This window comes from Botryllus schlosseri, chromosome 15, assembly GCF_051294905.1.
Source record: "Botryllus schlosseri isolate E-star chromosome 15, Bs_hap1, whole genome shotgun sequence".
Taxonomy (NCBI): domain Eukaryota; kingdom Metazoa; phylum Chordata; class Ascidiacea; order Stolidobranchia; family Styelidae; genus Botryllus; species Botryllus schlosseri.
In genome coordinates, this window is record NC_137250.1 from 8,526,109 (window position 1) to 8,540,942 (window position 14,834).

Consider the following 14,834-nt stretch of genomic DNA (forward strand, 5'->3'; position numbering starts at 1 on the left):
AGACTGAATATACTCACTATAGCATGGAAGGGTACATTCTTAAATCTATAATTTTATAACACAGCATCAACAAGTGCCTAAAGTTTTACAGTGCTGTTATCGTTTGTTTATTCTTGATACGCCCAGTCGCAAGTACAACTCTCCGTCCTTCTTGTCGATTCACGACTTCTGGAAACGTCTCCCACAATGATATGGAATTTCATAATACGATGCGTTGTCAACTGACTATCCATATCTACCCGAAGTCCAATCCCCGGACCATGGAAATGTAGCACGTAGGTAGAGTCTAGCTAACATGTAGGTATAGTCTCAAAGGTTTCTAGCACGCAAAGGTACATTTTCCATCAGACTGGTCACTGGGGCAATTTCAGAAAATCTGCCTGCTGGTATGTCTTGTGAAACCGTAACAAAGGCGGTTACGGCAGAGATGTATTGTTTGTTCCGCCGTTGACGCAAAGGACAATAACTTATCCATTTAGGATAAGCGTCCTCGGAGGAGCCATCGGCATTAAGCAAACGCTATGCTATTTGTTGAACGTTTCTGTGCTACTTGGTTTACACGTGATAGATCGGCGCCATATTTGCACAATTCCGAAATCCAGCCGTTGCCTCGGACACCGTCAGCTAGCTCCTTTTATTTGTTGATCTGAATATTACGATTACGCCGACGCCGCCAACGACAACTATTTTTATGGTTGTCTCACAAAGGCGGTGTGACGGCGTGATTGTCGATCTTTTGGCGTGTTTTGTCTTCGTAATACCAAACGGATATACGATCTATATTTGCATATAAACACATGGTTATGTTGTGTCTGAATAAGACAATGGTAATAAATCTGTTTACCTGTTATCCGAACTACTGACTAGACGGGTATATAATATCAGTCATGAAGGTATTTGGGCTGTGTGCAACCGTTGAAACCCTGGTTGCTTCCTTGATCTTACAGCCCAGAATATTGTTATAGTGCGCGTTGTGTAGGTGGAGCATAACTTGCTAAACGCTAACCACAAAAGGAGTATCCACTGGTGTGGGTCATGACTCCTGAATGAAATAAATTCCCCAGTCGTGTAATTTGGTCGTAGTAGTTGAAATAGTCTATCCCGTGTCACGTATACTAAATAGGTTTGTTTGACTCAATTCCTACTTTCCATTTTCTGGCACCACGGTGACAGCTACACTACAGGGAATCCCTGTCAGGGACACCAAGTTTGAAACAGTAAAATCCCGGACAAATGAGTAATAATATTGAATAAATATCACAAGTTCCAGAGAATTATAATATACTTTAATTAGAGTTGGCTTCGGATTAAATGACATCAAAGTCACGTTAGTAATAAGCTTTTCACTTGAAGAGCTACCATATTTGAAAATACCATGCTGTACTCGCGATTGACGATTATTATTCACGCATCGTGGCGACTGGCCGTCATGAGTGAAGTAACGACGAAGTTGAAGCAGACAGTGAATGGGCTGATAATGTTAGTGATCTTCAAAAGGTTCAGGAAAAGTGGCAACCTATAAAAGGATCTGCCAAACTACTCCCTGGCGCAGGGAGGTAATTATTATTATTATTAATTGTGAAAATGAGCCAATGTCGCGCTTATCACCTAATCGGTCTGGTGCGCCACGGCAAAAATTTCGTGACACAAGTCGCAACTCATTTACATATAAATGGCTTAAATCATTACATTGGGACGAAATCAACGAGAGGCGATAGAAATTCTGGCCGTACGAGAAGGTTATATGTGGTGAATTTCTACGTTCAAGTTAGAGCAAAAATCAAGTAAATATGCTCGGTGCCAATCGTATTTCGAAAATGCGAGGGGGAAGTGATCCTCAGTCTCGGGTACAACGCACAAGTCGCACAAAGGCGTGCCGATGCAGCCTATTTTACATAAAAGCCTTTTTATGCAGCAATGGTGAAAGGTCGGAGCGGAGACGAAATATTATCGTTTCGTACAAGCGAGATCTGTGCACTGAAGGAAACGTCTGTTGTGGTTTCTCGTTTCTGTATCTCGGTACTCGGCCATCCACTGACACACAGTCCGAGCGTATTTGCGTACTTCGTTCTTGACATCAGTATAAATGTAATACCGAGTGCTTCATGACTATCAAGAGCGAAAGCGGCGGTGAAACGTGCAAGTTCGTCTGCAATCTCATTGCCGGGAATTCCACTATGTCCTGGAACCCAGGTGAAGGCAACGTCCCTGACGCAGATTATAACACCAAAATCTCTGAATTGTTCGGGTAAATCCTAAAGTATGGCAACCTAAGCTATAGTGAAACCTATACTATAGTATAGCTGTCACGAAATATTTATGAAGCCTGGATCTAAATGTTCTTCCAATTCATGCACCCTAAACGACAATCGTGTATTTCACGGTATTTCGCAGATTTCCAGTTTCGACCATGGTGTCTGATGCAAATCAATCAAATATATAAGCCCACTTGCCGGTACCAAATTGTACTTTTACATGCACCCATTCCAATTGGTGAAAACTACACCAAATCGTATGGAAATATACCCGAGTGGCGGAGTCGGTTCTGTTTAATAAATCCAAGAAGGCCAAAATGATTGTAACCAGTACACGCTAAACATTCGTAGGATGTATTTCCATAATTAATGGTGTACTTGACTCGTTTTCATGCATTGGAACAAGTGTGAAAGCAAATTTTCGTACTAGCAAGTGCTGTTGGCACGATTTCCACCTTACACCATGGCGAAAATTTGGTTGTTTTATACGGGCTGTTCCCTGAACCTATAGTTAGAGCGTTGGGTGCGTCAAAACTTCAGTCTAAATTCGGCGAAGATTGTTCATATTGGTGTGATGACAACGCTCAGTAAATAACAGAGCATGCGTAATAAAGCGCTGAACAAATGAATTGCTATTACGCCATAAATCTATGGAGGCCTAACCAAAGACCAAGAAGTTTACACAGCCAAGTTTACTGTTGTCTAACGATGTTTCCTACCGCAGTTACGTCAACAGCGAAGACTCTGCCGAAATCGTGTTTGCAAACATTTATGAATTATTTCCATTCCAATGGGTTACCACGGGGCCTACGATATTGAATATATGAATATCGTAGACCCTGGTTACCATAATTTCAACTTGGCCATATTTACATTACCGAAACACCAAAACAAAAGCATCTGTAACAGGATTTCAGCATCTCAGATTTGCGTAGTTGATGCTAGTTTTATGACGTATCCTTAACGAGACTTCACCACTAAACCTAAGTACAATAAACTAAACAATACTCTCACTCAGTATTACTAACGCCTGGATGTCTGTAACGGGGTAAGCTCACACCGTTTGTCGGTTACTTGAATAGATATCAATGTAGGCTATATGCCAATGGTAAATTATCAGCAATGAATACGAAAACAACACGAGAGGTACAGATAATTGAAAGAGTAAAGTCAAGCTTCCAAATCAATATTGAGATATTATTAGTATGGGCTAATTTCGCAGTATCATCAAAATGTAATTATGAAACATCTCACCAAGGGAATGGAACCATTTCCTATTCGGAGTCAGGACAATGTACAGGACATAGGTCCCGTGATCGGTTGGGGTCATAAGGTCATTTATTAAGGATGATACATTGTAGATTCGGATACAAAATTGAGTGAAAAGGAGGAATTGTTATGACTAGGACGATTTTTTTACTTGAAAAACTAAATATTTTGACTAAAAATGAAAATTCGCACATTCGCCTTTGGATACTTATCTTCATTTCAGGTTGGAACTGTCTTTCCTTACGAAGTAGTTTTGTAGTTTTTAAAACTTTCGTCTTAAAAACGGACAAAATTTGACACGAAAAAACTTTATTTTAACGAAATCTGGCCCTATGAAGAATTCCAGTAGTTACATCACGCATTATGGTAGAAATAATCAAAATTTGTTGTAGTACAACCAGGGCTTTGGAGCTGGCGTCAATTTTAAACAATTTGAATAGGCCTCGTTAAAAAAAGGTAGCGCCAACGAGGCAACTATGCTTAATTTTGTGAACGATTAACGTAAAATTTTGTGATTACAGCAAAAAGTATTAGCATAGCATTTTATAAAATACATCGGAGCCGGAGCTACTTTTCAAATAACTGGCTCCAGCTCTGGCTCCAGCTCCGGCTACGTTGAAAGTACACGGCTCCGGGCTCCGGCTTCAAAGCCCTGAGTACAAGGAAATATACTTTCCTACATCCTCAGATTGAAAGTGTCAGTCTCTAGTAAGTAGCTTATCAAGAATGGAGAAAGAACGCTTAACAGCAGCCGTTGTTGTCTGGCAACACTGAGGTTGCGCGCACACCCATGGTGACACACTGTGTTGCTTCATTCTGGCAATGTTGTCTACATCACAATTTTTTATCATACGCTTCTTAATATAAGAATCAATGCCCACGCAGTTTTGCGTTAGTTAGGATATTGCGGTACGTAGAGCACCATGTCATCCTATTTCTTTCATTTGACCGTTTATGATTCACAATGACCAGACAATGGACCTTCTACAACGGTAGGCCCATAACGTAGGCTACAAGACGTAAATGTCAAATGATATGTTCACTGACAGTACAAACATCTACGATACAAACGAAATGCAGGTTGCAAAATTTCTTTGACTTTGTAAACAATTTTGACAAGATTTTGACTTTTTGACATGTCAAAAAACCGCCCTAATTATGACCGATGTACGCCGTGTTTCAAATATGACGTCACACGGTGGTTAACGTGGCACGTTAGTCGCGACAGTCCCAACTCATAACGCACACGGTCATACGTGAAGGAAATGCAGCCCAAAAAATGAGGCTCCCTCCCCGACGGTGTAAAATGCACCCTTTTGATAAAATATCGGTTTTACGGCGATTTTGTCGCCCGTGCTGAGATAGAATATGCCTGCTTGGTATCCGGAATCGGTAGACTGCGTGGCTTCTTCATGATCGTTACCAGCGGATGCACTGAAATGCGGCAAATGTTAGACGTTTTACCCGAAGAAGTAGTCGGCTTAACTCACAGCTGTTGAGTAGTTAACGACGTCATCAGGTTTCTTTCCTGTTCGTTGGATATTTTAATCGTTCGATGACCAGCGGGGAAGAGTCCGTTTCCGTTGTATCGAATCTGGAAATATATTACTGTCGTTAGGTGGTGTGCTGCGGGCAAACCTGATAAATGAATTTGCAGTTACAGATCGCAGTAAGCTATATGAAGTAAGTACCTGTGAATAGATGAAGTAAAATCCAGCCTTGTGTATGCGTGCGGTCGTTCCGAGTCTTTCCTGTCGGATATCGATAGTCGCAAATGAGTCCGGTCCACTAGATTCCCAGCGGAAATAATGACCTGCCGTGGCGACAGAAAACTGGTGATGGCGGATTGCTTATTTCGTACAGTACAATGATTCCACAGAAATTGTTCAAAAAATTACTGCGCATAAGCAAACTGTTGTCTTCTTGGACAAATTGAAAACTCTGGTATTCACGAGCATTATATCTGCCATGTTTGAGTGCCTATGTGTCTATTATAGACTATACGAGCTCACATCTACCGGCCGATTCGGAGAAAATGAAACTCCTTCAATTATATTCTAGCTAAAATAATAGATATTCGTATTATTTCGGAATTAGAGAACAAAACAATACGCTTACCTAGAAGCGGCGCTTGAGAAGCTCCATATCTCACATTTCGTCCTCGCGCAGCAGTGAGATGGGCAGCGATGAATTCTAAGATGATAGAAAATCACTTGGTCACTGCAGAGTGTGGCTAATAAGCTGTACCCCACATATTTATAGAGAGATGCAAAGTACGAATTATACGTATGCTGACCACTGGAAAATAGGGAAACAGGGGTCTACAACATTTTCGATAATCGATAACGCCACACTATATATATATATTGGAGCTAGGAGGAATTCAAGCCTATTTGCGCGCCTATTTTCCGAAAACTTTCAAGCAGTAGATTAGAAGCATCACCTTCTTCAGCCCAGTCAAGCATTGCTTCGTCTTCGCCAAGATTTGCTTGTCGCTGAAACAACAAAATTCGGTTTCAAATATTACATTCACGAATCAGATGGAGATAATTTATGCGATTCGTGGTCACATGAACATGCAACACTTGAGCATGTGGGTTGAAGTTAATGTGAGGGGGATCAAATTGAGTTCGTATCGAAGCTGGGGTTAGGGTTAGTTTTGTGGTTAGAAATTCACATGGTTAAATGTCGCATGTATTGCTGATGTGTCCCACTGGCTACTAAACCGTCATATTTTATTGTGTCGCATGCTTAATTTTCAGTCCACCAGTTTATGCTTCCTGACAACGCCACTTGTCTGAAGCAACAATTTGTAATAACTCATCGTAGACTTGGATAGTTTCAGCTCATATGTAAATGCAAACATTCGGGACATTCCAAATATATACCGTACTTTTTGTCGCGTCCTTTCTGGTCGCTGAAGATCCATCGTAGAAATCTGTATACACGAATGATAGCTGAATGATGATATGTGAGCTAAATCAATCTTACAAAAATGGATAGGCCATAACAGGTCTAATTCTGGAACGTGACAAAAATCATTGCGTCTCCACTAGACCTACACCAACCGATAATCCCAATACCGCGGTGCACTTATCAATAGAAATAATAACATTATATATCTCAAAGCGCAAGAGCGAGACTGTGTAATCGTTGTGCGTCCGGCTTCTCGATCGGTAGGTCGTGGGTTCGATCCCCGGACGGGTCATACCAAAGACTCGAAAATTGGTATCCGCAGCTATCCTGCTAGGCGCTCAGCAATCACGGATAGCATGGAGGAGAAAAAAACGAGGGCGCAGACTAGATGACCTCATGGCCGTATCGCAACTCTGTCGTAAAAGCATCTCGGTGGTGCAGGCGAAAAAGTAATATCATCTCTCTCTCTCAAGAAATAAGTCATTTCCAGTCAATACTGAATGTTACTTATTGACACCAGCAGTAGTAAAAGATTATATATATATCTGATATTGCGGTACTATAGTACCCTAGCGCACACAGACGCGTTCTAGTTCCGTACCTCATAGATCTTATAAGTAGACTTGCGAAAATTTCATATGCTCGATAATTCAGTATAGATAGTTAATCGAATTACCTCTCGCCTGATTTCTATCTTCGTGTAAACTACCATGAGACCAAATCCAATCACGATAATCGCAAAATTGCAAGCAATCTGCCTTTCCTTCGAAAAATTCCATTTCTTCCTGCGGCCTGTATCCATTATTCGTCTTCTCTGTTCCACAAAGTTTACCGATTGAGGTGCAAATTGTCCGAAAAGCAATGCACTATTCCTCGTAGTATCGCACACTTGTAGCTGTCGCAGTGACGATTGGGCAGGTATTACATCAGGAGTAATTCCAATCGCCTTTGATTAGTGCTATGACTTCCGATTACGTTTGGAAGTATCATCTATCCATGCTGGGCAATGGTTTCACGTTTTCCTGTCCTGACCTCAAAATGTTGTTTGCTGACTTTCAAATAAGCTTTTTATTGTGATGAATGATCATTCTCTCTCTTTTCTGTAAATTGTTGCCGATATGGATTTGATTGAATAACTTAAACGAAGATTTGCTAAGACAACTTGAAATGCGGTTGTCCTATTGCTGATTTGCTGCAGCAAGGGCCACCTAAAATCATGTGCATGTTTTGCGCGCAAGAGCAAGTCTTGAATGAAATAAAAGTAGGCTTGCAGTATATAGTTTATTATCGATGATGAATTGGCGCAGGACCCAGACTACTAAACAATAATATGCTCGCATAATGAATTGAAATTATAGATCCAATGAACACTTGAAACTACGCAGCAATTAAATTAAATAAAAGACACGAAGTGATTGGTATACCGATAAATTGATATATTGAGACCATATACTCCGGATTTGAGCTACATATGCAAGTCCAAGTTCAAATCCTGTATTACTTTTGTGCCGTAGCATGCCCGAATATAAGTCATCCAGATCTCCGGATACGAATCCAGATATTCGTCCGCCTGCATTCCGAAGTGTAACTCCAATTTTACCGCGAACTCCATGTTTCCTGCAAAAATGGGAGAAAAAAGGTTGAATGTCTCAAACAATATTGCAAGTTTGCAAAATCGACTTTCTCGTGGTTCCTATTGGTATTGCACTACTGGTAAATGATAAATGCTCTTCGCGCATCTTTATTGTTTCATTATGACGTCATAGTGGACGTGCTAAATGTAAAAATTCATGAAATATCTACAATGCATCAACATATTCCAATACCGCGAACTCGAAAGCAAGTATGCCTCGATACTGTCGAGTAAAATCTGAAGCGTTTTCTTCAAATGAAGGGCTACAAGGAACGTATCGAGGTGTATGCGAGTCTGTAATACCCCTTTTGGGAATCGACCCCGGGAGCGACGAAAGTGAAGAATCATGGATAGCATGGATTTCGGATATGCTAGTGGCCTTTCTTGACCCCAACTCGTGCTTCTTCCAAATATTTGTTTTATTCTTAGTAGCAGGAGTCTCCTTCATGCTGGGGGTATACTTAAGGTAGGGAGTGGTTGGCAAATATTTTGCGATTATGAATGTAGCTTCTATTTTGATCTGTGATGTGAAGGAAATCAGATAGGCTAATACTTCACTAATCCAGACTACTTCTCTTTCTGTGTAGGCTTACATATAAATTATAATGTGTGCGAATCTTCATTTCCCATAATAACAATAATGATGATAATTGCACTATATTAGCAGGGAGATATGTCACTCAGAATTTTTTCCTTTCGTGTTTGACGTGATCTGACAGGATGCCAAATTAACACGGCTACAAATTACAGGCGTCATACAATTCTGGGACTACTCCGTCAGAAAGAAGAATGGATAGATAAAGAGAAAATGCTCTTGAACCAGCTTTGGGCAGCGCTCGAAGAGAAACTGGAGGCAAAATCGATGATGCAGGAATCAAGAACGTCTTTAGATAAGGTCAAAGGTCAGTGTTTCGTTCCATGTCACTTCACTGACTCATCATCTGTATAAGGCTCTTCACACGAAAGTCAAGTAACTTTCTTGACACATAGGCTAAAATCGTGCACTGCTACTATTTTCCTCCGGATAAAGTATTTATTATACAAGCGACAACATTTCAATAAAAGGGATCTTGAATCATGAGCAGTTGAGCACAATCCTAATGAAACATAAGCCACCATCGGCGCTATGTGCTATTGTTTCCATAGTAACTATTGTTCTTTGCCGTGCTTATACTAGAGTCGTTTTTTTCTGAGAATGAGCTCTGAGATTGTCAAAGGCACGAGAAAAATATATGAGATGGATGAAAAATTCAATTTATTAGAGACTTATACTTCCAGGAACTGGAATAATTCAGATAATAATCTATATAGTCATCGACAGTACTTGGTTTAGCAGAATATTGTTGACAAAATGATTAAAATCTGGCGCATTTCTTACCGTACCGTAGATTTCCAGATAAATTCGGGTCTTCCACGTTCATAGCACTAAGATATACGGTAGAATAGCAATGTGAAATTCGATTTTACGTGGAAATTCAAGCGGAGGCTTCGAATCTGTGATTATCCGTACTGGTGACCATGGAAGTGCTACTCGACTCTCCTCGATTCGGGGAAGGATGGCCCAAAGATTTTACCTTGGACGAATTCATAAGTACTACACCCGTTCAACGGAAACCGGTTCCGAACCACCTCACCGACACGAAGATTTTCAACAGCGCTATAAAGAAAAATGCACTTATCAAATGCGATCCCACGGTTATCCACTTTCCCGGGTTCAGTTTGGGCAAAACGCAGAAAAAAAAGTTCAAGATATGTAACTCATCGTCGGAAAGACAAAATATGCACATCATCAGTCCATCTACCAAGTATTTCACTATAAAGTATACAAAGCCAAGAAGATTCGTACCGGGATTTACAATGGATGTTACTGTTCTATTTACTCCCGACGAATGGAGATACTATTACGATTGCATCAGATTACATTGCGAAGGAGAAGAAAACATTATGATACCGCTTCACGCTTATCCTATCATGGACCTATCCGGTTTTCCTGATAAAGTAATTTTTGATACTGCCAACTCGAGACTCGGCAAAACGCGCAGAAAGGTTCTATCTTTAAAATCCCCGCATCCGGTTGATTTCGAGTTTAAAATCAACCTCATTCAACCCCATCCGTCATTTACTGTGAGCCCGTTATCAGGGACTGTACCAGGCGAAGGTGAAACGATCGTATCAGTCGTGTACACCCCTACCGAGTATGTTACTTCACACATGACAATGCAGCTGAAAGTATCTGAATTTAATTCAAAACCACTCACAACTTCAGTGATAGCCTGTTGTGTTCCGAATCCGCGTGTTAAGTCTGTTAAAGAGGGCGATGAGATGTTCAAAAAAACAAAAATTTTAGACCCACACTCGCTATCATTAGTGCAAATGTCACGTCGTAGAAAAACAGCCACCCCTCAACCGCCTACCAGAGACGGTATTGAACACGAAGGACTGTATTTCCCAACACAGATCCATTCGCAACACGCAGTCAACAGCGTGTTAATACAGAAAGCCGGTAAGTTACGCGCAAAAGACATGAGAGCGGCGTCGACCGCGAGACTTGCGAGCGTAGCAGGCCGCGAGTCCACGACTGGCGTCGGCCAAATGCAGTCTTCCAGACAAATGAAAGAAGCCGCTTTCAAGCAAGAGCTGACGAAAGACGAAATCGAAGAGCGTGCTAATCATTTGAGATGGCAAGTGCGTCGTGGAAGCCCCGCGATCACGCAGGAGCAGCAATTGGACGCGTTACGTGAACGCGAAAGAGCAGAGATGGACTACAAGTATCGGCGACGATGTGAGCCTGATGCTGACGCTGAAATTCGGCGCTACATGACGTTCAAAGCAATGCGAAGGACTTTCCGTAAAACACACAGCATCCCAAACACCCCGCCCAGTTTTGACTTGTACAACGACAACCCGTGGTTAAGCAGGCATCGTGCTCTGGAGAGATTTCAGCAAGCGGCACGAACGGTGTTAATTCGAAAGAGGGCGGATAGGAAAGTGAAACTGTTACGTACCATGATCGAAAACTTCAGCAACGGAAAGCTAGAACAACAACTCTCTGCTGAAAGCTCGGCACAGCTACACCTTGACGTCCGTCCCACGTCCACACCTAGCGCGTCAAATCGCAATGTCGGAGTGCGATTCTCGATATCAGCTGCTAAAGTGAAGCCGTTCACGTTTCCTGTTTATGTCGAGTCGGAGACAAAAGGTAACGTCACCGCTACTGAAATCGCGGAAGTCGAGTCGATACCTTCCGCTATCGCATTACGACAAGATATTCCGTTCCACCACCTCAAAGTACCAAAACAGTACACTATGTTGGGATACGGAAATAGCGATGTGGATCAGGCAGCTCGCAGTTACGTAGGCACCGGTATCTCTTGTACTCTAAGAGGAGGCGCTGACGATGAAATAATAGAAGTTTCCGTTCCGATGCATCTTTTGCCTGTCCAGGAACAGAAGGCTCCCGGATTAAGGAATGAGCAAGACAGCAGACCCGAAAGTAAAGAGTCGATGGTAGCAGACTTTGAAAACGACACCCATCTGGCTACGTCCGGGGTTAACATGCCTCCAGAATTATTATCAAACCCACCACATCACCCGTTGCGAATCTTTAATCCATTCCCTGGCATGCAGACTGTATATTTGCCGTTTAATCAAAGCGAAGTCGACCCGGACTATCACCTGTGCCCCATACCAAGGTATACAGTGCTGCCGGACAGCGAACCGTATTATGACAAGGACGACGTCATCAAGGGATTGATGGCGTGGAAAAAATTCCCATCACAAGGTATCGTAGCGCTTTCTAAAAATAACGGTACCGTGTCGAGTAATTGTCTGCCGCGGTGGTCTGATTGCTTCGGAGAAAGCATGCTGCCGACTGTCACCCCTAGTTTGCTATCGCCACCCACAGTGCCTCATGAAGACCCACCAGATTTTGGCACTTCTGCCGATCCACTGGAGTTAACTCCGGAAATGGTGAGAGAAGAATTTAAGGTTGTGGAATATGAGATTGCGATAGCGGCCAGAGAGGAGGAGGATGAAAAGGAATACAAAATTCCAGAAGCGCCGAGGCAGACTGATAACCATGACAACGCGCTCCAATCCAAGATTGCAGAGACGCTGGAGAAGTTTGAAGATTTGGACAAGAATCAGCCCAAACTGTATTACTCTTAAGAATTATTCCATATTTGAATACATGTTTTATGTAGAGAACTATTCTATTTCGCATTTTCGCTGCAAGTAAATGTTTGAAATGCCTTCACAAAGCTTTACTCAAAACGTCGAAGTAACAACGGGAAAGCTGAGCCTTTATTATGATTATTGTCAGTTCGCGAGCTACATAATTGGAGATAATTTTAGATTGGTATTCATTGTAGTGGTGCGGAAGAATATAGAATGACTGCCACAGGCGTAGCGGCGCGCTGAGGTATTTTTCAATTTGATATCTAGATCGTTCGAAGTGTCGCATAAATACGTCGGTGTGTATGTTGAATACAGCGGGACCAAGGATATTTGTTATTAGTTTGTAGGGGTTCCGTCTAGTTTATGATTATGTAAAGTCGGTCACATTAATTTGGTGTGTTTCAATTCAAAGCATAATTCGTTTTACGAAAGGATACTCGCTGTACTTTAGATTATGAGTTGTGATGGGTCATTCCACGATAATTCTGAAGAAGTTATAAATCTCGGATGTGCATTGATGTCACATGGCAAAGTTGTTTATGACAAAGTTGTTGGGTGAAAATTGATACGGGAACACAATTACGTCACATTGTTTAAAGCCAAAATCGTAGCAAGGATTCCCTCAATATCCCCGTCGGAATTATGACTTTCTCGTTCTAAGTATAGAGTGTTTTCATTATTTTTTTTCAGATTCGTAAATATTACATTACATATTAACATTACATAACATTACATTATTAACATTTGTGGTCAGAAGTTATTCCGGGAAGGAAGTGTCAGATTCATGAACAGCACTCACTAGACAGCCAGTACCGGTGCTAAAGCTACCTTTCTAAAAATGCGCAGATTGTTTACGCTACATCTTGCGACTCGACAAGTACACAAGGCGTTGCCTACGCCAGGACTGAGGAAACGGTTATCGTTACCTCCGACTCCGGACAGTTTCAACATACCGACTCAAACTCCGCAAACACCGCGACTCCCAATATTTTATTCACAGAACCCCAACATTCTAGTAAAAGTACTCAAAAGACGATAAGTTTTTCACATTTTCATTTTTTTATATTGACCAAGCGAAGCGACCTCCAGCATTCCGGTAAATTCGCTCATAAAATTATACGTTTACTACATTTTAGTCACTAGTATTACCATTAGAACCGACGAATTTTTTGGATTCAAAAATTGTGCTCGCCGAAAGAAATGAAAGTTGCGAAGGTCCCTTATTCATGCACAAAACTTTAAAACTTCTGTAACTGCAACAGCACTTTATAGTAACATTTGAGAGCACTGGGTCCTAATTCGAAGTAGCTGGACTCGGAGTCAGAGAACTTCAACAAACAAATGTGCTCCCCCGAATTCGACTTATTATTACAAAGTTCATGTGACTCCGACTCATCATGAAAAAATTTAAGGAAACTTCGACACCACGACTCTGAATCTAAATCCCGAACTAAAATGAACTCTTATTAGCATCACTGGCAACTTCATCGATGTTTTGTTTACAGTTGAGTTGGATTCGGAGCGATCCGAGAAAGAATCGCTACAGGCCCGCTTGTGGGGAATGGAGCGAAATGTCAAAATTATTCAATCGGAAAGGGACGTGATGGAAGAAAAATTGCGAGACTGCATCAGCTCGTTTGCGGATCTGAGGAAAACTATTGGAAAGGTAGACTGTCTGCGCCCTACATGAAGGGGTAGACCTTATTTCGCCCATGACCACCTAATTTTGTTTATTTTTAGAACACCGCCGGTGGCGAAAACACAGACGTGTCCTCTTGTATGGAGAAAATAAAAGGCCTGCAAGTACTGCTCCAGAAACTCATCGAAGCACACAAACAAGAGCATCTGAATTTTATATCTATGCTAGAAAAGCAACCGTCCGTATAGTAGCCTATCGTGAGCAATTAATATAGGAATAAATCCATCGCCATTGAAATTCCGACACAATATACTCGAATATAATTCCCGCAAAGTTGCAGCAAACGAGCAGTGATGTCTTATCGAGTGGATATCGATATAGCATAGTTGTTCCGTTCTGACGGATCAACGTAGGAGCAATCGGACATATACAGGGGATAGTATGAGCCGTATACAGACATACGGCAGGCCTATATTTCACGTTGGACAATATCTGGCGGCTTCCGTTAAGCTCGTCAGAGACCAGAGAAACAAATCGAAAGTTTATGATCACTAAATGCAATCATTTAATTACTTTCCCGTGATCGCTTGCTTGCTACGAGTTAGAAACCTCCACCGAGAGAGAGCAAACTAAGTGATGTAGATCTGAACCCAGACTGTTGATCTCAGTCACGAAATATTAGCATATTCAAGTTGTGTGATCACGATCAGCAAGGCAGCATATCCTTATAGGCTATTCGTTCCAACGATCCGTTAGGCCCGGGTTAGGGTAAGCAAACAAGCTCAAGTTGATGACCGTCTTCTTGTATTTAAAAGGACTGGGTATTATTGCATTGGTTATCAGTCACTTATCTGTGCTCGCTTGACGGGCAGGATCTGGTAACGATGAAATTGTGCAGCCGACAAAGGCCACGGGCGACATTCATTGGATTTCGGTACTGTTCTGT

General features: G+C 41.7%; 3 protein-coding genes across 3 annotated transcripts; 2 read left to right on the plus strand and 1 right to left on the minus strand.

Moving 5' to 3' along the window:
* Positions 1–3,317: 3,317 nt before the first annotated feature.
* Positions 3,318–7,581, minus strand: LOC145456864 (uncharacterized). The gene is made up of 7 exons (XM_080335001.1): positions 7,117–7,581; positions 6,418–6,462; positions 5,968–6,019; positions 5,643–5,717; positions 5,216–5,337; positions 5,015–5,118; positions 3,318–4,958 (listed from the first exon to the last, which is right to left on the minus strand). Exons 1-7 carry the CDS (start codon positions 7,240–7,242, stop codon positions 4,775–4,777), a joined length of 708 nt encoding a protein of 235 aa, XP_080191127.1. The 5' UTR covers positions 7,243–7,581; the 3' UTR covers positions 3,318–4,774.
* Positions 7,582–8,240: 659 nt separating this feature from the next.
* Positions 8,241–14,235, plus strand: LOC145457157 (uncharacterized). Its single transcript, XM_080335325.1, has 4 exons — positions 8,241–8,539; positions 8,824–8,975; positions 13,755–13,915; positions 13,990–14,235. Exons 1-4 carry the CDS (start codon positions 8,286–8,288, stop codon positions 14,134–14,136), a joined length of 714 nt encoding a protein of 237 aa, XP_080191451.1. The 5' UTR covers positions 8,241–8,285; the 3' UTR covers positions 14,137–14,235.
* On the plus strand, positions 9,453–12,332 carry LOC145457156 (cilia- and flagella-associated protein 221-like). Its single transcript, XM_080335324.1, has one exon. The coding sequence runs from the start codon at positions 9,592–9,594 to the stop codon at positions 12,238–12,240; it is 2,649 nt and encodes an 882-aa protein (XP_080191450.1). The 5' UTR covers positions 9,453–9,591; the 3' UTR covers positions 12,241–12,332.
* Positions 14,236–14,834: the final 599 nt, after the last annotated feature.